Genomic DNA, 24,586 nt, shown 5'->3' with positions numbered 1-24,586 from the left:
GTTATATTTTATGTTGCTTCTGCCAATGATGGGCATTTGTTACATTTTCTTTGCTACGTTTTCTCATCAGAAGCCTGTAAGAGAGGATTCATGTGTGGCCGTCTTCAAACTTAGCTATGCAGGACTAGTTCCTACTGGTAAGACCATTACTGAGCCTGGTCTGACACTCCATCTACACAGGCAAAGCAGAAAAATTGCTGTCAAGGTAGTCTGCTAATTGAAGATTAAATATTTTTCAGGTTACAATGCGATTGTTGACCATGGCATGTATGGATGCAGTAACTTTTTTTAAGTTAGGTGTTACTGATGGTTTAAAAATTTGCTCATGTGGCTACCCACCAGACCTGATCTGACTTGTTGGGAGGTGAAGTCTACCTATAATATTATTAAAAATACAAATTTAAAAAGCAGGTCAGGTACATGATTTAATCTAGTGACCAGTCTGTATGTACCATGAGCATGCATAGTTTTTCCTAAAAAGCTAGATATCAGTTGACAGGAGACAGCACAAGGACACCTGTACATTCATTTTCCAGGAGAGCCTTACTGCTGTAGATCAAACTGCTGCCTTTCAATGTTGCTGGTAAAATTTATTCTTGTGGCTAAAGGCATTTAATCTAGGTTGTCCTTCATACAAGAACTGATATGTGTGTCCTGGTGTATAAACTAAGGGAATATTTCTGTTTCATGAGATGTACAAGATTTCCCCTGTTTCTGCATTCTTTGTCACTGCGTTTATTATTCTGGTTTCAGCTGTACTGTGAAGAAAGCTCTGGGAGTAGCAGAACTCTTGAACTATTTGCAAAGTTTTCCAATGCTTTTTATAAAACTGATATCACAAAAGGGAACGTAGGTATCATTGTAAGTCTGCACTAGCAAATTATTAAGATGACATTGATCTCAGAAAACCTTATGCCCATACAAAATGTGCTTTACAACAAAACTGTCTTTTGAAGTACCGACTATGTGCAGTTTCTGTCTCTCACTGAGGCACAATCACAATTGTATCCATAGAAAGCTGCTGCTTTTAACTTCAGTCCCCAGGAATTTTTTCTGCAGTTTTCTTGTCTGGCTTCTTGAGGTGAAACTTAAGAGATGGCACAGCCTGTCTGTCAGCCAGTCTGGTCTCCTCGAGCAGCTTTTGAATCTGTTGGCTGATGTCAGTCAGATCGGACAGTTTGGTAGAAGTCTCGAAGATAATGAAGAAGTGTTGTTCAGAGAAAATGCGTGGCTGTAAAGGAGTGCAGAGCTCTCCCAACTGAGGGGGAGGCTGCAGCCCTTACCAGCTATCACAGGATCCACCTAGGAACCTCCCCTCAAACCGAGTCCGAAGGACATCTGTTTGCAGTTGTGCTGCTTGATGTACAATGTGTAGTTGTTAACTTTTGGACGATATTAGTGTAAACATGGCTTCAGTAATTTAATTATGGGCTCGTAGCCATATCAGCCCACAGCATGGGCTCACTTTGAGCTCAGGATATGGTGGGCTATTGCCCTGCTATGGAGACAACTGTGATTTTTACACAGTCTGATTGTGTAGTAGCGATGACTCAAGCCACGGTGGATTCACAGAGTCTTGTGATTAAATCAGATTGCTTAACTTGTTCTGATTTTAGGTCTCAGCCAACATTATATTGAAACTACTTGTTATTGATGTTTATGGAAAAAATTACTTTAACCAAAAGGGTAATGAAAGTATTTTATATACTGACCATCAGATTTATGTTTTTAACTACACCTAGATATGGAATCACATTTAAAAAAAAATGTATTTTCTATAAAATGATTTGATAAGCATTGAAGAAATTGAAAACCCCAAACCCAAACGAAAACATCTGGATAGGAAAGAGAAATTGTGTGATATTTCAGGTTGCACCAACTTTACTTTTCCTGTAGTTACAGAAAGTAGGAAAGAATTTATTGTGTAGGAGGGTTTTTGTTTGACTTTTTAAAGCATACAGTTGAATTGATCATTCCCCTTTCAAGAGTTGCTCAGACAAAGGAAAGTGCTCTTGGTCTGTGTAATTCAATGGGACATCAGAGCAAATGCACAGTTAGTATGTTACTGAGATACAAGAAAAATCCAAGTTCTTTGTGACATACTTTGTGCTTGTTTTTCAGTTAAATCTACCTTGAATTCTTCTGGTCAATAAGCAACCTTCATGCTTTCACTTTGTGACCCCACAAACACACCTGGGTAGTGAACAAGCAGAGTGATAAAACAGGAAATCCGTAACGTGCTTAAAATGCAAACGTAAGAAGTAGCAGGCACTTTGCTGAGAAGAAAAGCCATTGAGCATGGTTGAGTTGCTTTTACAAGCAGTCAGACTATGTTTTTGAGTAGTTGAAAACCAAAATTGCACATCTGCTCTTCAGTACAATCCTTTTCCAATAGATGTTCCATTAGATGTCTACAGTTAAGTGAATTTTCGAGAGTATATTTTACAGGCCCTCTTATTTTGACACAGAGGTGCCCCGCAGGCGGTTCAGGTAGCACCTGTGTCCTTGTCTGTGCAGCCTTGGAGGTTTGCTGAAGTGGTCTTTTGAAACACTATTTGAGAAAACTGATTGGATTTTATGTTCTGTCCTTTTTTGGTTTCCCCTTCTCACCCCTCAGGAGAAACAAATCTCGTTCTTTCTATTCTCTTGTTGGAGTTGTGTCTGACATGTATTATGGTAATCACGACTGATTCCCATAGTGTCAACTTAATGGAAAACATAATATCATAATTTTCTGATGGGTTAAGCTATAATAAAAGCTCTGGTGTCTGAATAATACAGAATAGATTAATAAAAAGCCACTGTTTAAATAATGGAACCTTCCATTGAAGGACCTTAAAGGAAGGAACTTACAGATAAACTTGGAAAGAGACCAAACACATTTTGCATGTCTGTAATAAGGATTTTTCTAAAGTTTCCCTCAATTTATATTTGAGGTAACAGTGCTTTTTCCATGCTCTTCTCTCTGTTGGACGATCATCAGAAGGTCCTGTGGAGGACTGGGTAAGTGACATAATAAGCAGGGGTCATTAAAAGTTGCCTTGAAATCTGGAGATAGTATGCTTGTGTATGCCTATAGTATGATTTCAACTAGATGCTAATGGAGGTGCAAAAACTGCTCTGGTCTTTGCCTTGAAAATTAGCAGGGAATACAAGGAAAGGAGAGAAAGAGACTTGTCATAGAGGTGTCTACATTGGAGCTTCTTCCATGAAGCTACTGTGTTTTGATACAGCTGCTAAATCATCTTCAGTTTTATGCAGGCAGTTCTTCATAACCCACATGTCCCTTGTGATGAAGAGAAATTATTAAAAATTTGCCCAAGTAAGCCATTTATCAAGTTATCCCATTACAAGACAAGTATACTAGTTCTTTTAAGTGTATCTTGGTACTAATATTGATACTGTTTATATTAAAATAAAATGGGGGGTTTGGGGGGGTTGGACTAGATGGTCTCCAGATGTTCCTTCCAACCCCTGCCATTCTGTGATTCTGTGAAATGCCAGGATTATTTGAAGTAGTTTTTCTGATTTTTTTTTTTTTTCTCCTTTTTTTTCCCCTTTTCCTTTCCCTTCTCCTCCTTGCAATTAATTGCTAGATGACTAGCTGAATTTAGCAATAGTGGAGGGTTAATAACAGCATTGGGCTGATGTATTTCCTGGTGTCTGTGCCAAGAAACTTGCCTGCTTGATCACTTTGTAGTTTGGTTTGAGGCCACAGGATCATGGGTTATAAGTTTCCTTCCCTTGTGATCCTGGAACTTCACGTGGTATATGAAACAGCAGCGAGAACAGCCTGGAGGCTGGCCCTAAACACTGCGGTGTGAGCAGATTGGGCTTGGGGGGAAGCAGGTTTCTTAAATCATCAAAGCTGTAATTGTGAACTACTTTTGGCAGCTGGACCCTTTACATTGCTTTGTGATGAGGGAGGTGGAATTTTCAGGGACAGAGTCTTTGGTTAGTGTCTGGGTCTTGTGTCTGGGCTGAGGTAGGGCTAGTGGTTCCTGTGGCTGCTGGAGGAGCAGCAGGTTGCAGTAGGGTTCTCCGGGCCCTGAAGATTCTCAGAAGGGTACCCAACACTGCAATACACTATACCCCAAACAGCTTCTTACAGCCCAAACCTTTAATTAAGGTGGAACTTGGAATCAAAGCTTATTGAAAGGGACTCAGCACCTGCTGGACTGCATTAAATGAGTGCCTGGGAATAACTGGAATCATGCAAGCGGTTGTTTTTTATGGGATCCTCTCAAACTCGTTATGTGTACAATAAATGACACTTGGCTGTCTCATATTAAAATGAAGCTTTAGGATTTGATTCCTGTCAATTCTTTTAACTTGTCTCAGTTTGGCTTGTTGATTCTTATTATAGTATTCCTGTTTCAGGTTTGTCTTTTCCCTATCCCTTCCCCTACAAAAGTGTGAAATTCTACTTAGGAATTTTTTTTATTGGCTAGTGCTTTGCAAGGCCTTTTTTTTTTTTTTTTTACTTTGTAATCCTCATTCTGTAATAATGTTTATCAATATTATTATCAGTGTTGTCACAAAAATCGATGACTGTAGGCTCCTCAGAATTTTGTATAGTTTGTATATGGGTCTTAGACTTTAAACGTTTTTGTATTAGTTTTCCAATTGTTGAGTAGCTTTAGGTTTTGTAATACGGAGAGCTGGCTAGATCTGGGAAAGAAAGCACCTACATATTTTATTATTTCCCCTCGTACACCTCAAGTATGAAGAAATCCAGACAAAAATGCAATAATTCTTGCTCAAACTTCTTCACACCTAGAGTCCTTCCAAACTTCCTTGAGGAAGCAGGTTATAAATTGTATTTGAAACAAATTTTCCTAGTAAGGTAGACCACTTAATTGAGCCACATTACTTACTACACCTTTGCTGAGCAAATAGTTACAAAAGGTAGAGACTGTTGAGAAAGCAGGATGAATGGTAGCCATCCACAGACTGCATTACTGCAATGCTGAAGTCTATTTCCTCCTAAAAAATATCGTTGGAAACTTCTTCGTTTCCCTGTTTATTACCTGTAGCTATATTTTAGTATTTCAGTCTCATAAGTGTAGACTTAATAAAAGCTACTAAGAATGCTATGGAAATGACATCTCTTAAGGCATGCCTCTAACATTTTTCTATGGTAGATCTAAATTCAGTTGTATAATTAACACTAATTATTACAATTATATATTTTATTAGCTTAGAAAATAACTTAATGTGTTGATATTTAAATAAGCACTTTTATTTACCTAATCTTTATTCATTAATGTAGCTTTTGAAATGCGTTTTGCTTTTCTTTAGAATTTCTACTGGAAAACTGAATGTGAATAGAGGGTAGCTGCACAGTCAGCTGAGGAACAGATAGATGGGTGATCCATGCACCATGAGGAAGAAAATGTCACACTAAAATCCTGAACTCTGGTCTCCTGTTACTAGGATGAAGTTTCTGGTTTTCATTTTTGATTGGTGCAAGCAGTTATCCAGTAATCACTGAGATACCGTGCGATATGGTAAAGCAGTGCTTTATTGCTTTAAAGCCGTCTGCTTTCCTTTGCACCAGGCGGGCACACCAGTTTGTCAGGTGACTTAGCAGATGGTTTTGGAATGGGTGTGTCTGTTAGCATCTGGGGAGCGAGGTTTTGTGTGGTGGGTATAGCAGTCTTCCTCTTCTGGCTCGTTTTTTTATGTGCATGTTTTTAATAACATGGGAGATGTTATACTCGGAGTTGTCATTCAAGAGCAGCCTGTGTTACTCTTATGACTAACTAATGAAATCCCATCTCTAGCAAGCAGGTTGATACGTGCTGGTTTTAGACACTAAGCTAACCATTTGTTATGATAGTTTTGAAAACAGTCAGAAACAGCTGATGTGAAATAGATGCGGTTGCATGAAAACACTGCTGCAGAACTAGACCTTTTTTTTTTTTTTTTTTTCTTCCTGGAATTGGGTTCTGGGAAGCTACAAACCTGTGTAACATGCCCTTGGTAGTGCAGCCTCTATCCTGCACTGCTGTGATGCATCATAGCTCAAAAAAATATGTTGGGTACTTCATTTCTAAGAGAGTTTTAAAATACTGCGGTTTTGTTGTTTATTTAGTCCCTGTTACCTAGACGATATGGGTAAATGGGAACTGCTGCTACTAGGATAGTGGTAAGAGGCTGAGGCTTATCTTGTAACACCCTGTTTTACAGTTCCTTACAGCCACATAATTGACTTCATTGGGCTTTGGATCAGAGTACTTCAAATTAAGAACTTCAAATTAAGAAACCACTTAATTGACTTGCAGAGTCAAACTTCTGAAGCAGGTTTCCCCAAGCTGCTGTTCTGTTTCTAGATGAAGGGATTTGGAGGCAAGCCCAAGTACTTCAAATATATCCCATAGCAGTAAATAAACGTTGGTCACAACAATTAGAAAATGACATAGAAATGAATTCACTTAATAGTTCACTGTGGCAAGCAACCTGTTGAGTGGAAATATGACTGTGGGTGATTGTGATATGTTTTATTTGACATACTCAAGTCTTGTTTCTTTTTTCAGGGAGAAAGACCTTAATGCAAAATTTATTATTTCAATGGAAAAAAATAAAACGACAATCACAAACTTAAAGGTGAGTAAACGCAATTTAAAAAAAGAAGTTCTGATTGAGTAGCTGCCAAAATATGAGTGAGCGGAACAGTGGTGTTCACTGCGCTGTGGAGAACAGTCCTTAGTTTTTAAAATACAGTGTTGAAGTAATCCTTTGGGGAAACAGATTAAACTTGCTGCACTGCAGTTTTCTGAAAACTGTTCTATAGGCTGTATCACATAGGTTTTTCTAAGGTTTTCTCACTCTGGTCATTACTTAGTTGGAAGATGAAAGCCAGCAATAGGAGAGAGGTATGTGCCTGGTAGCTATTAAACCTTTGCTTCACCTGTTGAAGAATTCTTCTGGAATTCCCATGAAAATGCACTAAACCCAAAGTAGCCATCACTTGCTATGGTATTCTGATGGTATATTTTAACATTTCTCTCAACAAGAGATATCATGCACAGCAAACAGGCTTTTGGAAGATAGCTTCCAATGACAAATATATGAAAAGGAATTTCAGTGTGTAGCTTGTTTAGACCAATTCAAACAGCAGTGAATATTGCTGAAGTATACTGCTAGCTGTCATGTCTTGAGCATGATGAAAGCCTTGAGCAGCGGATATGTAACACCATTTTATTTATGAGTCCACACTGAAATGCTATTTGCAGTGCAAAGGTCTTTCTGGCTCCTATTAATTATGTGTGTAGGATGATCTCTTATTATAATCTGAATTTCATGTACAGGACTGATTTAACTGAACATAGGTATTGTCACAAAAATGTACTGTAGCATTGGGAGCAGTAAGCAAAAATCCAAGTAATTCCTGCTGTGCTGTTTTGTAACGTGACTGTCCTTCTTGCTGAAGGTATATACCTGTTCCTAATAGTTTCCCTGTTGTTGGAGTGATAGGCTAACCTGTCACTGTAAATTTCTAAATGTGTATAGCCTTATGTTAAATTTGCATTCTGATTATTTATAATTATCTTATTATTATGTTTTAAATTACTTCATCAGAATCTATTGTACCAGCCCTTTTTTTATTTATTTATTTTTTAAATAGGTACCAGAGGGTATTACTGGAGACACAGCACGAGAAAGAACTAAGACATTTACCTATGATTTTTCCTATTTCTCAGCAGACAGTAAAAGTCCCAGCTTTGTTTGTCAAGAAATGGTAAGATTTCTGAGTGTTAATAATTGATTTTTTCCTTTCCCTTTTTGTTGACTTGAAAGCATTCTTTGAAACTTCTTTCCGTTGAAAGTGCTTCTTGTGTAATTCAGAAATTCCCAGGGTAGCTGAGGATTTGAATTTTGTTTTGTTTTTTAACTTTCCTAACATTAAGTGCTGTGTTTTCTAATACAGCAGGCTAAATGCCTTCTTTCTAGTTCTCTTGTCTGATTTGTTTTGTAAGGTCAATTTAGAAAACTAAACTTGGTTTTGAAAAGCTTTTTTTGAAAAAAAATAAAAAAAAAAAAAAATTGCTTTTTGAGAAACAAGCGTATATCCTTAATTGACTTAGACAGAAACATTCTTATCTGGTTGAAGTGTTTGTTTTTTTTTTTTTTTTGTCTGAAAGTCTTGGTACACATTGAAGAAGACTATTCTTTCTCCTCCCATGAGTATTCAGCTTAGGAAAGGACAAAACTGACTTTCTTTCTGCGTGTTCAGAAAATCAAACTCGGAGCTATAAGAATTGTTTAGATGGACCGATAGACCCTCCCTGACCTCGCATTTCATGTGAACATTGAACCTTTTTGCTATTTCACATTCCCAAATAAATTTATGAAGTAAAAATCAAGTGTTTTGTGATTGCTATCTTGTCTTTTGGTCTTGTGGAGCTTGGGATGCTGTAGCTTCAAGTGAGAGTATTTGTTTCCCCTTAAAATAATGCAAGGGTATGCTGAATATACCGTAAGCCAGTTGGATATATACCTTTTTGGTATGTACCTCATCTATTCTGTAACCCCCTAAATTGGGGATACTGGTATGGCTATTCCTAAAAAGCCTCAGAATTAAAACTAATAGTAAGAAACAAGAAGTTAAAGCAGATTTTAAAAATTTATGAGAAGGACAAGCTTTGCCATTACGCATAATGACTATAATTGTTTGATAGGAAATTTATACTTGAAATTTCTGTGGTTAACCTTCTGTGGTTAGCCATTCATGTAAGTGCTAGGTCCTTTTTTTATCCCGAAAGCTCCTTTTTTATTTCACTGAGTTATTCGTGTTTAATCCAAATGTTTGCTCATGCATATTCTAAACCTTTCTGGATTGTTATTTCTTGATGATATTCTTTTAAGTAACAAAGTTTTTGCTATATTCTCTGAAATATCAAGAAGTATACATTTATTTAGGTGTTGATGTAGAAATACTCTAATTAGTTTAGCACTGTAGCAAATCCAAGAAGTAGTGTATTTGAGCACAAAGACTGGAACCCTAGTTTCTAGTGGATGTTTTTAAGCAGGTGGTTCAGGCCATGTGGCTTTACTAGAACTTTAGCAAATGCTTTAGGTTGAGCACGTAAAGAGTTATTTATTTATTTTATTTGAAGCAACTTTGATCATGTATTTTTCTGCTCTGATTGTAACTGAAGCTTGAGATTTTGATTGTGGTTCTGCAGACGCAACACATGATTGCCTGAAGTTCGCTCGTACAAATTGGTTAGGGTCTCAGTTTAATATTACTAGGTTTCATGAAAAAGCATATCATTCTTAGTGATAATGAATTACGTTTTCTCAGCTCTCCCTGATATAGGTGAGTACATGTCCATAAAACAGTATTAATGACATATCCATGCATATTTGGAAAAATCTGAAAAATGTACTGTAAAAGTAGCTTTAGAGATTTGTCTTCAGCAGCAACTGTGGCTTAAGCTTATGGATGTTTAATGTTTGGATCATCTAGGTAGCTGATTGTTTTACTGACTTTAGATACTTCTGGAGAGCCATGTTTAGATAAGATGTCAGTAGAAGAATCCCAGGAAGAGAGTCCGTTATGTTAGGTTGTTGCTGTTAAAATGCAGGTTGTTTCCAGAATCTGAGTGTTCTGTGAAATAACGAAGTTAATTCTTGTTGAAATAATGATTTTTAAAGGAAACTTAAATTAATATAAGTGGATATCTATGTTTTATCCAATGTTGATGTCCAGTTCCCACTGATTGCATATAAATGACAAATTAAGTTTTCCTTATTTTAAGTTTTTCCTTCTTGGTGATATTTTGCCTCTGTTTCAGAGGCAAGATCAGTATAACTTGCCAGTGTCAGTAGCTTATAGAAAAAAATAAATTAAAATGCCCATATAGGGATTGCTGCAGCAGCCTTGAGCAATGATTTTTTTAAAGCTGTGAGCTTTATGGTTTGTAGTAATAAGATGCTAACAATAAATCCTAAATGTGGCTTAGATGTCCATGTTCAATATTCTGCTATTACAGTGTGTCCCACAACCCCAGTCTGCCTCCTTCATCCTTACAAGCAAGAATGCTAACTTCTCTTGCTCAGCAAAAAAATGTTGTTGTCCCTGTATCAGGTGTTTTAATTACAATGCATGCAGCACATTGAAAAAACAAAAAGAGTTTTCAAACTATGGGAGTGTGATTTATAAACAAATGCTGCACAAGCTATTGTTTTGCTTGTGTTATGCATTTCATATTTAGTTGGAAGGCTTTGTAGTTAGGCTCTTATCAAGTTGCTGCAGAATTTCCAGTTTACTGCACCAGTGGCATAGAAGAAGGGCGTTTTTCATTCACATTCACCTTGCCGTAGAATAAAATTGATCTTGATTGTTGGTAATGTGGTTGCCTAGTGTGCTTTCTTCATGATTGTTATATTTTTCCATTTGAAAGGCAGAAAAATAATAAATGGAAGTCGGTCTAATACTACACGCCCCGTTAATATGCCTTGTAGATGCAAAATACGCTTTAGCATTCAAAAATTGGAGTAGGAGTAGCAATTTACTATCAAGCTGCTTAGTTTGTATTCCTGGAAGAGAAACAAATAGAATTTTGATGTTTACTGCCCTTTTGTGACAAACCACTGTCCCAGCCATTTGGTTCTGACAGAGTCCCATCCTAACAATGTCTTTTCTTCTAACCTGTGTGTTAAGCTTCTGTGTTCAGACACCACCAACTGTAACTGCCCTCTGTACTACCTTAAATCACTTTGCAAGGAATACACAGATTTTTAAAAGGGAGAATGCAGTCAGAACAGTAGTGCATAAAGGCTTGGTCCAGTTGGTGAGGTAAAGACTTGGACACAGAGAAAGGGAAAAGAGGGGAGAACATAAAGGAGGTTACTCAGCGGGGAGAAGTAAACGAAGATGCTGTTTTTCAAATGAAAAGTGAAAGGGAAATTGTGCTTTGACAGATCTTTATACTCTTGAGAAGTAACTGATTATAGCATTGTAACTCCTTTGCTCAAGGGAAGGTCAAGTTAGGTATTCCAAAGGCATGCTTGCAACTGAGCATTAATGATTAAAGAAATTACCCAGCACTCCTTCATGGGAGGAGTAGCATGATTATACTGTGCGCATGCCATTTGCTATTAATAATGACTTGTACACCTTAGTTAATTTAAAGCACATATACTGTGTACTAGTAGCCAAATTATATGAAACATCTATGAGATTTCTGAAAATCATGTCTGGATTGGCAGACCCAGATGTATATTTTCATTGAGAGAAATGCTGCACCAAGTGTTACTCCTTGCCCAGTGGGAGTATGGATGGAAATGAGTGGTAAAGGTAACGAAAGGTCACGAATCTCGCAGGGATACTGGAGGTAGAATTGCAGAGGAAGGTGGTGGAGGCGTCTGATGAGACCTGCAGTTATTAGGTGAGAACAGAATCCCATGTTATGGTATGTGGAGGGGGGGATCGTTGCCAGTTTGTAAATATTGAGGGCAAAAGAGAAGGGGGGCCAGCTGATACCACCTACTGTATAGAAAACATGGTTCTGTGTTTGCCAACCTAAAAAATACTGGTATGTAAGAGCTAGGTAGGGAGGAAATATGGAGAAAATAATGGGCCATTTTCTTGGTTAAAGCAAAAAAACCAAACCCAAGCAACCAAAACTCTCCAAAAACACAAACCAAGAAACTGACAGGATCACTGAAATGCTTCCTTTTGAGAAGGGGCTGGATCTTTGCAGAACGTGGAGAGTTGGGAAAGATGCAAAAAGTGTGTGGATATTAACAGTAAGGAAAAGTGGATGAACTATCTGAGATGGCTGAAAGAAATGGGAAGTGACCTATAGAAAGAAGGTAGTGTTTTTTGTTCTACATGTCAACTAGATCTCTGACAGAAAAAGTAGAAAATACAGTTGCAGTGCTATAAACTAAATATGGTAGTAATATTTAGTATTTTATTTGAAGTACTAATTTTGTATCCTATAATAAATATCATTGGTTGATGCCAATAGCTTATATTGTGTTAGTTTAATATTTGCTATGCTGGACTGATGACAACTTTTTTCCCCAAGATTTTGTTGTCTTAAAAAACTTTCTTTGTTTTTAGGTTTTCAAAAATCTTGGTACAGATGTGCTTAAATCTGCTTTTGAAGGTTACAATGCTTGTATTTTTGCGTATGGACAGACTGGATCTGGGAAGTCCTACACCATGATGGGAAATGCGGTATGTTGTATTTTCGTAGAATCATAGAATATACCAGGTTGGAAAGACCTCAAGTTTCACTTGGTCCAACCTTTCTTGGCAAAATCGCGGTCTAGACAAGATGGCCCAGCACTCTGTCCGGCTGAATCTTAAAGTGTCCAATGTTGGGGCATCCACCACTTCCCTGGAGAGATGATTCCAATGGCTGATTGTTCTCGTGAAGAAATTGTCCTTTTGTGACCAATCAGAGTGTACCCAGGAGTAACTTGTACACCTTACCGCTCGTCTTTTCTGTGTGACGCCTCGTAAAAAGGGAGTTTCCTTCTTCTTTGTAGTCACCCTTTAAATACTGGAACATGGTGATAAGGTGTCCCCTAAGCCTTCTTTTCTCAAAAGCCAGTTCTATCAGCGTTTCCTCTTATGGCAGTCTTCCTGGTCCTTTGATCATCATGTGGCCCTTCTCTGGACCCTTTCCAGCCTGTCCACAGCTTTTTTTTGTATAGTGGGGACCAAACCTGAACACAGTGTTCCAGGTGTGGCCTGACAAGTGCTGAGTAGAGCGGGATAATGACTTCTTTGTCTCTGCTGGTGTCCTTGTTGATACAACCCAGCATTCTGTTGGCTTTCTTTGCCGCAGCAGCACACTGTTCACTCATATTGAGCTTGTTGTCCACCAGGACCCCCAGGTCCCTTTCCGCAGAGCAAGCTGCTCTCTGGCTGGGTAGATCCTAGCCTGTGCTGCACTCCATGGTCTATGTTTTCCCAGGTGCAAGACCTTACACTTGTCCTTGTTGAACTTCTTAAAGTTCTTGTTAGCCCACTCTTCCAGCCTATCCAGGTCTTCCTGCAGGGTGGCTTTCCCTTCCGAAGTGTCCACTTCCTCGCTTGGTTTGGTATCATCAGCAAACTTCATCAGGGCACACTTGATCCCATCATCCAGATTACTTATGAAGATATTAAGTAGTGTTGGGTCCAATATTGATCCCGAGGGAACTCCACTTGTGACAGGTTGCCAGTTTGAAAAAGAGCTGTTTACCACCACCCTCTGGGTGCTGCCTGTCAGCTAGTTCCCCAGCCACCGCACAGACTGCTTGTCTATACCGTAACACATCAGTTTCTCTAGGAGGAGGCTGTGGGATACCGTATGAAAAGCCTTGGAGAAGTCCAGGTAGACAATGTCCACAGCTCTTCCCACATCAACTGAGCCAGGTGGTTTTTTTGTTCTGTAACAATGCATTGAAATTTATGCTAATGCATATGCAAGAGCATGTTTTTATGGAATTATTAGTGATCCTGTCTGTATGCTACTTGACCGCTCATGTATCATACTAGTAGCACTCAGGTTTCAGAAGCCGTTTCTTTTATAGGTAGATATTTACAGTTGGAAGAAGTATCTTTAGGTGATGCTCTGTTATGTTGGACAAGAAGCAATCATTTTTGTTCAATAACAAACCCAAAAATTTCAAATGTTACTGCTGATTTTTCATGCCCAACTCAGGACAAAAAAAGAAGATACTGATTATGACAACACGAATGGTCAGCTCTTTCTGAAGAGATCTGTTTTTTTAGACCTTTTTTTGAAGGGTCAGAAGATTAAAATAGGTCATTGACCCCTGTTTAGAGAAGGCTATCAAGTGAGGAGTAGAAACTGGGGATGAGAGGAGCTAAATGTTAAGTTTCATCAAACCATTATGAGATGATAACGGTAACTTTATTTGTAAGGATTAAATCTAATCGAGAATTGCAGTGAAAACCCTGGAAGAGGAAGGTGTGAGAGGAGGAATATTTGGCAGTTTGTGAGTAAAGGATAGGAGTACATTCTTGCAGTTGCATCCATGACTGTCCAAGGACAGAAAGAACCCACTGAACTTTGGGAGTGGTGCAGTTTAAAGGGGCGGGCTGGTGAAGCCTATTTGCCAGGCAGCCTCTACAGGTTTCATTCTTTAATCCTTGGGGGGAAAAAAAAAGATGCATCATGTCTTCTACCAGTAGAATTGAAAAGGGGAATATTACCACTTCCTTAGATAGATCACTCTTTTGAAATGTAGTAAGATTGGCCACTTTGCACCTCCTTTAGTTTAGGAGAGTAAATTAGCTGTAAATCTTTTTTTCAGTTGTCACAGAATAAGTGGCTTTATATTTAACTTAAGTATGGTAAGCAGAATAGACTTTTGTAACAAGAAAAGATCTTATGACCTAGATGTGGATTTCTATTTCGGAAAGTTATAAAAGTGACATTTTTGTGAGACTGTCTCACTGTATGTAATGACCGTAATCATCAAGACATTTTGCAAATGAATAGATGCTGGAGTTTGTTTGACACTATTCAATAATAAGGTCTAATCTTCTTGCCATGATAGATAAATACTTTAATCTGGCTTTGTACAGAGTGTGTATAAAATATACTCAGCTGCCAGGTTAAATGCTTGAAAATTGATAGCCCTGTCTGAGAGACTACAGTGCTATAAGAAAACTTGAATTGGAAATAAATTTTATTTTTTCCCTACTTCTCCTTAAAAAGCATGAATTCTGTTCTCATTTTGCTTTCAGTATCTACTGTTCTTGACTCTGGAAGGCTTCTTCTGCAATGCTGTGTGCAGCAATCATTTCAAGAAATATGTGGACCAGTTAGAATAAGTCTTGAGGAGAGATACTGAAATGATCAGAGATCTGTAAAATATGATCTATCAAGAAAGTCAGACTTGTGTACGCAGAGAAAGGAAGACTGTGGAGGAAAAAGTCTTCCAAGACGTAAAAGGCTGCTGCAGAAAGGAAGGGAATAATTTGTTCCCTATGTCTAGGGTAGATGGGTAAGAAACGGTAGATGGGTAAGAAACAGTAGATTTTAAATTGCAATAATGAGTTTTCTGATTAGATAGCACAGAAGGAAAACAGGCTTTTAAAGAGAAGATTCAACTCTGGAGTGAACTGTGTATTTTGGTTCTACAGATTTCCATGACTGGGAACTCTGTTATCTAGAAAAAAAGTGTCAAAGATGTAGTTGATCCTGCCCTGGAGCTGTAGGGGGTGGAAAGGGAGAAAATGTTTAAATATGGTTTCTAAGAAAGAGAGTACATTATGTAAGATGCACATTTTACTGATAAAATATGCTGGGAACTGTGTGTTCTTCCTTTCTCATCACTATGTTGCTATGGTTGAAGTTACTCAATTAGAGCTAATATTCTCTGTTTTAAGACTTTCTTTGCAGTTGCTGAATTATGTCAGACGCTAATGGCTTGCCTAAAACTTTGTGATGGATCTTTCATGTTTTTTCCTTAAGCTTTAATTAAAACTATTCAGGTGTTTCCGAGCGTGAGATGAAAGAAAATTCTTTCCTTGTCCTGTGTTTTTGTTTTGTGTTTTTTTTTTTTTTAAAAAAAAAAAAGTGTGGGAATTTTCAACACCAAACCCTGAAATGTTATCTGGAGATAGATATTGGTACATATTGGGAAGGACTCCTCCTCTGTTACCAAAGGCAACTGCAGCCTGATTAAGCTGCAAGTTTCTCCCTTTATTTAAGAGTAGTTTGTTTGGTTTTTTTTTTTTTCTTTTTAAACCAAGGTGCAGTTAAGTGAAGGGCTAGGTATGATAGAAGGAGAGAACAGATTATTATTTCAAAGAATGAAGCCTGGTTTGTGAAGGACAAAGAGGCTCTGATGAAGAGGAGGGAGAAGATGGGAAAGGGCAAAATGGAGGGATAGAGTATGATTAAAAAGAAAAAAAAAAAAGATGGGATGATGAATCCGGAATTATATCTGGGCAAAGGAAAGAGGAAGAGAAGCTCAGAGGCAGTACCTGGAAGAAGATTGCTGGAACAGAGAATGCAGGGGGAAGCTGAAGGATGAGGACAGAGGGGACCAACATTGGAGTAAACTGGAGCAAACTTGGGTAAAAAGGGTCAGGTTTTATGTGGGGGTCTGAGTAGAAAAGAAATCTTTGCCTGTGGAGCACTTGACCTGCCAGAGTCTGGTGCAGGGGAATCCACTGTCTTTGTGTTTTTGTGCTGCCAGGTATCTGTAGAATCCCACCGGGCAAACTCTTGGGTGCCTGGAGTGCCTGGGCTATGCTCACATTGGATGTTGGGTCTGGTTTTCCTAATTTGCCTCCTGCTTAATTATTAGGCCCCTAACTCTAAGCAAAAACATTTCTTGCGTCAGCGGTGCATAGAATTAGAAATAGTCTGTTGCATCAAATCTCTTATGCATTTTTGGACTGGAGGCAAATTGTAGCTGACAGACTGTTTTGTAAGCTACTTCTGAGTTTGCAGCTCTGAGCCCAGAGCTCATCTGTATGTATATGTCCTCTCCTTTTGTTCCTGGGAGCCACGTTCACTCATTTTGGCTCTGAAGAACTAAGTGTTAGCTGCTGTCTCCCTGAAGTGGTGGGGAGGAGGTGTGCTCAGCAGGTAGTTGGTCATCTACCTAATCAGACTCAGTGGGAATGGGGCAGCTGGGAGCAAGCAGCCCCTTGTCAGCTGAGACCAGAGCTGCATGGCAGTCTCCTGCTCCTCTCTGCTGCTGGGGAAAACCCTGGCTTTGACTTACTGTCTCACTGCTTGGCTGGAAAGGGGTCTCCCTGGAGCAATGGGAAGATGAGAACTGCATGCTAAGTCTCTGGGTAACTCAGTGGTGTTAGCTGCTGCCTCACAGTCTGACACGCATGTGACATCGGTGGTGGAGCAGCAACCTCACTGAGATGAGGCTCAATTCTCAAGTGCCAGCTTAACTGAGACTATGTCATCCTGCTGCTGCTGGCTGCTGTGTTAGCTGAAGTGGCACAGACCCTGTAATGGATAGTTGCAGTCCTGCTAGTAAACCACATAGTCTGTAGGTATCTGTGAGAAGGAATATGATTTTTTCATTTTGCTTTATTAAATCAGCTGGGCAGGCACTTTGTGTGTAAAAACACTTTAACTGCAGGGTCAAGCATTCCAGCATTAAATACCAAATTTAATTTGGCTGCATTGTGTGATACAGTGAGTCTAGTTTTAATTTTGTTGTTGCATGCTAATTTATCCAGAGGACCTGCTGCATCTTTCAAGACAGAAAGGACTGTGAGCTGGGGATTGGGTGTTTGAATGAGAATGGCTCATGGATGAGTGTATATGGCTCTTGTCCCATGCTCTGCAGATGTTGCTAAGTCCATAGTGAAGTGAGACAAAAGGACAAAGGTTGGACTTGATGATCTTGAAGGTCTCTTCCAACTGAAACTGTTCTATGATTCTGTGAGACAAAAGTTAGAAAAGATAGTATCAAGATAAAGTAGTTCGTGTGTTGCTGTGAGGAGCCAGTTTCTGCCTTGAGCAGTTGGGATTATTTGAGCTAAATGAGAGGGGCAAAATATAACCCAATAGCAAAGAATTTGAGCTAGTATATATGTTCCAGCACATACATGAGGATTAAAGTGTCAAGGTGACTGCAGTTAAAGAGCAAGAGAGTATTTGCTGAAAAGTTTTGATTTTCCCCTTTTTCTGGATGTTGGAACTCTCAACTAGTGATCTTGGGTTTTATCTTTAAAAATGTATTGTGCACGCGTATATAGTCTTGGAAATAAGAATTGTCGTTGTTTCAGGGTGATGCAGGTTTAATACCTCGAATTTGTGAAGGATTATTCAGCAAAATAAGCGAAAAAACAAAGCGGAATGAGGCATCCTTTCGAACAGAAGTCAGGTAGGTCTTGGCATTTGAAGAGTTTGCTTGTTTCAGTTACAACCATGCAGTTTCACTTTATCTCTGAGGAAAGTGTGTGCTTTTTTTTAAATAACTTTCCATGCTTGGCCTAAGTCCTATAATTGATTTTTGTTGGCAGTTGTGGTCAAAGCTTCTAACTTAAATCAAACAGCTGTGCATTTTGCTTTGTTTAAAGGATAGTAAACATGCCTTTGCTGCTGGGCAGCATCTTCCTTATTTTTACCCTTTATTTCAGGCTGACATTAGGAGATCTTGATCTTGCTATTGTCTACTTCCTTTCTACTTGCTTCTTGCTTTTTTTGTTTGGGGTTTGTTTTTTTTTTTTTTTTCCTTATGATGCAAGTGCGCTGTAGTCATTACTATCTTAAGCCAGCTGTGGATCTAGTTGCTCCTCCATGCATCTTGCTTTCAAACACAGTGTTAACATGGCTTTCCTTTTTTAAAGCCTCTTGAATCAGTCAGTGGTTTTCTAATTTTTTCTTTCAGTTATCTGGAAATTTATAATGAACGTGTGAGAGATCTTCTCAGACGGAAGTCATCAAAAACTAACAATTTACGAATACGAGAACATCCAAAAGAAGGACCATATGTTGAGGGTAAAAACACTTTCAGTGTTTTGCACTGGAAATTTTATTACCTTCATATATTGTAAGATGTCATGTCTAATTGCATCAGGCATTTTTATCTTTTAAAATATAAATGAGGATGGATACAGTGCTTTCCTTTGATATAAAAGCATTAAAGGAGAATAGCGTCTCGTTTTCTATCCCCACTTGCTTTCCCAATTCTAAGTTTGTTATACATACACTATTTTTATCTGTAAATTTATAACACATTTTTAAATAATGTTGAGAGATGCAATTGGTTTTAAGAATTTGTTGACTATAACTTATAAATATTTAATATTTAGATGGAGAAAACCTATTAGGACCTAATTGTCTTGATCTGCCCTCTACCAGGGAGGGTTTATGGCTCTTGAGAGATTATGCTTATGTTATCGCACTGAATACTTTAGTAAGATTGCATGTTTTTTTCTTAATTTTTGTAAGTTCTCCAACATTCACATGACGCCTTATTCCTTTCCTTAAGTGGTAAAAAAGTATGAGAATAAACACTAATTGCAGCAATACTTTGCAGTACTGAGGGTAATTTGAATCTTTTTGTAAAGAAAATCAAGCGCATGTATAAGCATACTCTAACGCTCTGCTTTTCTTTAGATTTGTCTAAACATTTAGTGCAAAATTATACTGATGTAGAGGAACTTATGGATGCAGGAAATATAAATAGAACAACAGCTGCAACTGGAATGAATGATGTCAGTAGCAGGTCACATGCCATTTTCACGATCAACTTCACTCAGGTAATAAAACAACCCCCTTTGTCTTAATATGTGTTTACTTTCAATAATTCATATGATAATTAAAAAATAGTGTTGCCAGATAAGCAAGTATGGATAGATAATGACTATGTTGTTGTCTTGTGACAGGGAAAGTTAAAAGTGTGAAATTTTGAGAATTATAAATATGTTAATCAATTATTATTATCTTTAAAATGTACAGTGTAATGTGACTACTTAAAATGATATTTAATAGATTTTGAGGAGATAATTACTGAGAGTTTAGTCTGAATAACAGTACCCGGTGCCAGCATGTTTCACGATGCTGCTGTGACAGGAGTGGATGGGGAGTATGTTGTGTGAGACTTCAGCCAGAGCTGAACATGGGCTACCTTTTATGTTCTGATGTTTACGAAAAAAAACTTGCTCCATGGCCCAAATTGTACTAATGACAACTTGCTCATTGCAAAGCTTTTGGAAGAGGCAGGCAGCAAAAGGTTTTGTTCTACTGTTGTACTGTAAAAGGAGAAGGAAGTTTGAAACTGGGCAATCTGAGGTGATTTATATGAATCAAGATAAAAATTGGGAGGAAGACTCAGTTAAAAATCGTATAATTACAATTGCAATTGTTACTTACAGGGAGGCAGGGAAGAAATTGAGTGTAAACGGGTCTGTGTATGCTATAACTTGTTGAAAGCTAAATATAAATGTTGAACATAATTGAATAAAATGAATGCAGCTCATGCATCATGTAAATACTAATTCCTAGTTGTCAGTGCACTTGCGTAAGTGGCTAGAAAGTGGCAAACATTACAATTTTAAAGATGTAACTACTTTTATAGGAGTTATGCAGCAATTCATGATCAAATGCCTTTCTGTGGCACCTCTAATACAACTGACTTCTGAATCTGCTATTCTAATCAAGTTAAACTCAATCATGACATGAAAAAGGCCACTAAGTTGTGTTCAGTAAAATTTCGTAATTTCATCGCTTAACATACTTTTCTTTGTATTTTGGTGGTTTGTTTTTTTTTTTTTCTGTAGGCTAAATTTGATTCTGAAATGCCTTGTGAAACTGTTAGCAAGATTCATTTGGTAGATCTTGCTGGAAGTGAGAGAGCAGATGCCACCGGTGCCACAGGGGTTAGATTAAAGGAAGGAGGGAATATTAACAAATCTTTGGTTACTTTGGGAAATGTAATTTCTGCCTTAGGTAAGTCTGGGTTTTGTGCTTGTCTGTTCTGGGTTTTTTTTTGGTCATTAAATACCTTTCTGTTTGTTTACTTACACTTCTGTTCATTTTTACTTACAAAAATAGTGGCCTAATGCATACCATTGTTGAAAATGAATGAAAATACATAATTGCTGTTTTTTTTTTTTCTACTTCCACATCACAGCTGATTTATCTCAGGATGCATCAAATTCACTTTCAAAGAAGAAACAAGTATTTGTGCCTTACAGGGACTCTGTGTTGACTTGGCTGTTAAAAGATAGCCTAGGAGGAAACTCTAAAACTATAATGATTGCCAGTAAGTGTTTGTAAATTACTTTTTTGCATCCTGAAAAGTTCATGCTTAATAGGAGTAGCTGTAAATATTTAGATTCCAGATGCTTGGTTAAGACAGAATGTTTTTACATGTATTAATGAATTCTTTGAGTTTTCTATTAACGCTCTGCAGAACATCTCTTCCAGCAGTAGAACCATGTAGGGTCTCATTGTGTGTATGGGTTCAGGCTAGTTGTCTAGTAACATCATGAGCAACAGCAGGTATGCCTCCCAAATCTGAGACCTTCATTTGCATCTGCAGTTTATCAGTTTGGGTCCATATATCACTGGCTGAGTATTTGGTCACAAGTGTAACAAGGCATCCAGAGTGTGTATGTACAGGCATTAGACATTTGTTTGCACAAGTAAGGATCATCCAAATGTATGTGTCTAATTGCTTACATTTGCTCTGACATCTGCCTCACTGCTGTTTCTTTGACACGTGCACGGTGTAATGATTAGCTAATCTGAACAGTTAAACTTCAGGTAACAGGTCCTGTTTATTTTTGAGATTCGTTTGCATTCCAGGCAGCTCTGTTACTCATGGTAAATGCTCAAACCTGGACCTTGATAAAGTCTTGTACTTCTCTCCCTTTATGCCTTTCCTCCCCAGGTTTCAGACTTTGATCCCCAGTAAGAAAAATAATCCTAGCATTGTGCATCTGCTTAATACTGATGCCTGAGTTGGTTTGCTTTTCCAAAACTGTGTTGGTTTTCTGTTGTGTTAGCAGCAGAAACAATCTGGTCTCTTTTGACATTCAGTGAGTAAGACTGTCATTTAACCTACTTTTTGATTGCACACAATGTTTTAACTTCGTGTCTAAATTTAATTATTTATGATCAGTCATCTTGCAAACTTTTCTTACAGTTTCCTTTTTACCCGTAGGAAGCTCTGTAAAGATCACTTGGTTTTAAAACTTACCTATGGAATACATATTACAGGTTTTTCAACAAATTGGAATGGGAATTCCATTCCTAAAAAAAAAAAAAACCAAACAGGTGAAGCTGGGAGGATGTTCAAGGGGAGGGGAGGATTTTGGGTGTCAGAGATGTAAGGTGTGAAGAGAAAAGCAGCTCTGAAAATTCTGTCACAGTTTCTTGCTCAAATGAAATGCAGTCTAACTAATTAAGTCCTCTCTTGGGAATGGTGGGAAAGCAGAATCGAGGGAATAAAATGTGTTGGATCAAATTCTGGTTCTTCAGTTGCTTTGTTACAGTCAAATTCTCTGGGTAGCAGTTCCTTTGTTGCATGATTTTTGGGGATGTTTTTGGAATCCATGCCTCCTTTCTTTCCTCAGGCTGATCATAGTAGTACCAAAAGAGGATCTTGGCCCAGATTCTGTTTTGTTTTTCTGGTTGTTTAAGTAACATTGTGCTGGCATCTTTCTTCTTGATGCTTGCTTTCAGTTACACGGTTGAGTAACTTTGGGGTTTTTTTTGGGTGGTGTTTTTTGTGTGTTTTTTTGGGGGGATTTTTTTTTTTTTTTTTTTGGACAGAGGGATTGGGAAGAGACATTTTAGAAACACAGTGAGCTTTCAGTGTCTGTACTAATGATTAGAGTACCCAGCTGCCTTTTCAGCTACTTTCTCATCTATTAACAATGCTTCTGCTAGGCAGAGCCCTGATGGTTGATCTTTTCTCCAACAGTAACTCTACTGGTAATGTGGCTGCATTGCCTAACAGAGCCTGACAAGCTGTCCAGATACATTTGGTCTGCCTTTTTTGTAAAAAAACCACAAAAAAAGCAGGAAGATAATCTTAAACAAAGCTCTTGTAAAAATATATCCAATTCTGATTTTTCATATTTCTATAACCTACTGTAACATCCTTCCAGAGAGAGAATAATTGAGTAGTGGAGAGCAGACAGTAGAACAGTAGATAAAGTAGGGAAGTGATAGTGTGAGCTAGGGGAAGTATAGTCTGTTGCCAAGTGCATCTCCTCTTATTCAGGGTGTCTCTGCCACAAAACTAATATTTATTACTGTTGAGGGAATGAGGAAGGGCAGAATATTTTGGTTACTTGATTATTTTTTCAGGTGTTCTCATTGTCTGATTCTCTGGGTCTCTTGTTCAGTTTGACTATTGAGATTTCTGGTTCCTCATAATTTCAGCATGGTGTTCTTTTCTGTGTTTTTGCTTGTCTATTTGGATGTGGCAATTATCTTTTTAATTGGGAACGTCTTGTATCTAGGAAAATTAAATGAAGGATAGTGTTAGCACTTTCATTTAAACTCCATTGTTTTTCCTGGGTAAGTTGCCTGTAAAAATAGTACTGGTTTCTCTTGATGCATCGGATCGATGACAGTTCTGCAGCTCAGCAGAACAGTTAGGTTTGTAGATTATAGAAATTCTTGTTTTGGTTTTCTTTTTGTTTGGATGCTGTTTAATTTCCCTTCAAAACTTCGACTGAACCTATTGTGTTTTTACCTGAAATGGCTTTTCCATTCAATGATTACATTGATATTTACAAAATACTTGCTACTTTTCACACTATTCCTTTAAAAAAATTTACAAGAAAGCCTGTAAAGTATCCATATAGGATGTTTATGCTTACCAGAGAAATGTAAATGTTAAGTAGATTGACAGCAAGATTTCTTTACAACAGTTGATTGTTGGACCTGATTATTCTAATACACTATTCTACTATAGTGTTTACTTAGGCAAGGTTAAGCAAGCAAGCAAGTTAAGCACGTCACTGAAGCAAGAGGATGTGAAATCAGGGAAGCTAAGTGAAGAATTGGAACAAATTGTAGCCATAGTGGTTAATAATATATTTCTGTCTCTTCGGCTGCATTAAGTTTTCCTGACTTTTAAAATACAAACTAACTTTACAAATGAAACATATGATGCTGGATAAACTTGTTTCTGATTTCGTCTCCTTAGCTATTTCACCTGCTGATGTCAATTATGGAGAAACTTTAAGTACACTTCGCTATGCAAATAGAGCCAAAAACATCATCAACAAGCCTACTATTAATGAGGATCCTAACGTCAAACTGATCCGTGAGCTGAGAGCTGAAATAGCCCGATTAAAAGCCCTGCTTGCTCAAGGGAATCAGGTTAGCTTTACTTAGAATTTATGTGTAATTTTCCTTGAGTTATAACATCTATTTCTAGAATGTAATGAGATAATTATCTTTCATTATATTGATTTGAGTAAACAAGCTCTATGAGGCTATGAATGAATATTATTTTCCTGATTGAATCAGTTTCCATATGGCCAGTAGATTACCTCTTTTAACATAAGGGGGGAAAAATTGTCATCCCAAAGCTTTTAGCTTTCTCTTAATATAATCAAAGCTTGATTGCAGTGTGCTGTGGAACAAGTAGTCACCCCAGCATAAGGAGACTGAGCAGTAATGTATTTCCTGGGTCTAGCCTGGTGGACTGAAGAGTACTTTATCTAGGATCTTAAAAGTAGAAGATGATATAAAGTATTTAAGATGTGTAAATATAAAAATGTAGGCGTATGGAGGGGTTTGAACAATAGATTTTAGTTGTGTTTGGCTGCACATTACATTATCAAGCACATAACATGCTAAATCTGTAAAAGTATTTTCAGTGGTGGCATAAGAAAACGTGTGTCCCGCTATACATCCTGTTTGCATCGTTCTCTTTCTCGTTCTTTCAGTATTAGCCGCTCTAAATATTTGCTGCATAAGCTCAGTTAGGCTTTGATTTCTCCTGCGTTTCCAGAATGGTGAAACTAAGCTAACAATAAGGAATATGCAATTGGCTCAGGCCAGTCATCTCTTCTAAATAATGTCACTTGGGATGGCTAGATTTCATACGTGAGCAAATGTGATCTGAAATGATACTTCAGGTTTATTTCTAGAAA

The 24,586-nt window shown here is 37.9% G+C and overlaps 1 protein-coding gene across 1 annotated transcript in view; it reads left to right on the top strand.

Moving 5' to 3' along the window:
* Nucleotides 1–24,586, top strand: part of KIF16B (kinesin family member 16B) — a 142,953-nt gene that overhangs the window by 11,186 nt on the left and 107,181 nt on the right. The window contains exons 4-12 of the mRNA XM_086460387.1: nucleotides 6,540–6,609; nucleotides 7,631–7,744; nucleotides 12,080–12,196; nucleotides 17,747–17,844; nucleotides 18,352–18,461; nucleotides 19,083–19,225; nucleotides 20,246–20,414; nucleotides 20,599–20,730; nucleotides 23,632–23,807. Of these exons, the coding sequence (XP_086316513.1) occupies nucleotides 6,540–6,609; nucleotides 7,631–7,744; nucleotides 12,080–12,196; nucleotides 17,747–17,844; nucleotides 18,352–18,461; nucleotides 19,083–19,225; nucleotides 20,246–20,414; nucleotides 20,599–20,730; nucleotides 23,632–23,807 (1,129 nt within the window). The remainder of the gene's footprint in view (nucleotides 1–6,539; nucleotides 6,610–7,630; nucleotides 7,745–12,079; nucleotides 12,197–17,746; nucleotides 17,845–18,351; nucleotides 18,462–19,082; nucleotides 19,226–20,245; nucleotides 20,415–20,598; nucleotides 20,731–23,631; nucleotides 23,808–24,586) is intronic.

This window comes from Leptosomus discolor, chromosome 2 (genome assembly GCF_034619465.1).
Source record: "Leptosomus discolor isolate bLepDis1 chromosome 2, bLepDis1.hap2, whole genome shotgun sequence".
NCBI lineage: Eukaryota > Metazoa > Chordata > Aves > Leptosomiformes > Leptosomidae > Leptosomus > Leptosomus discolor.
The sequence above is the reverse complement of the archived record's forward strand: the minus strand, read 5'-3'. Positions and strand labels throughout refer to the sequence as shown.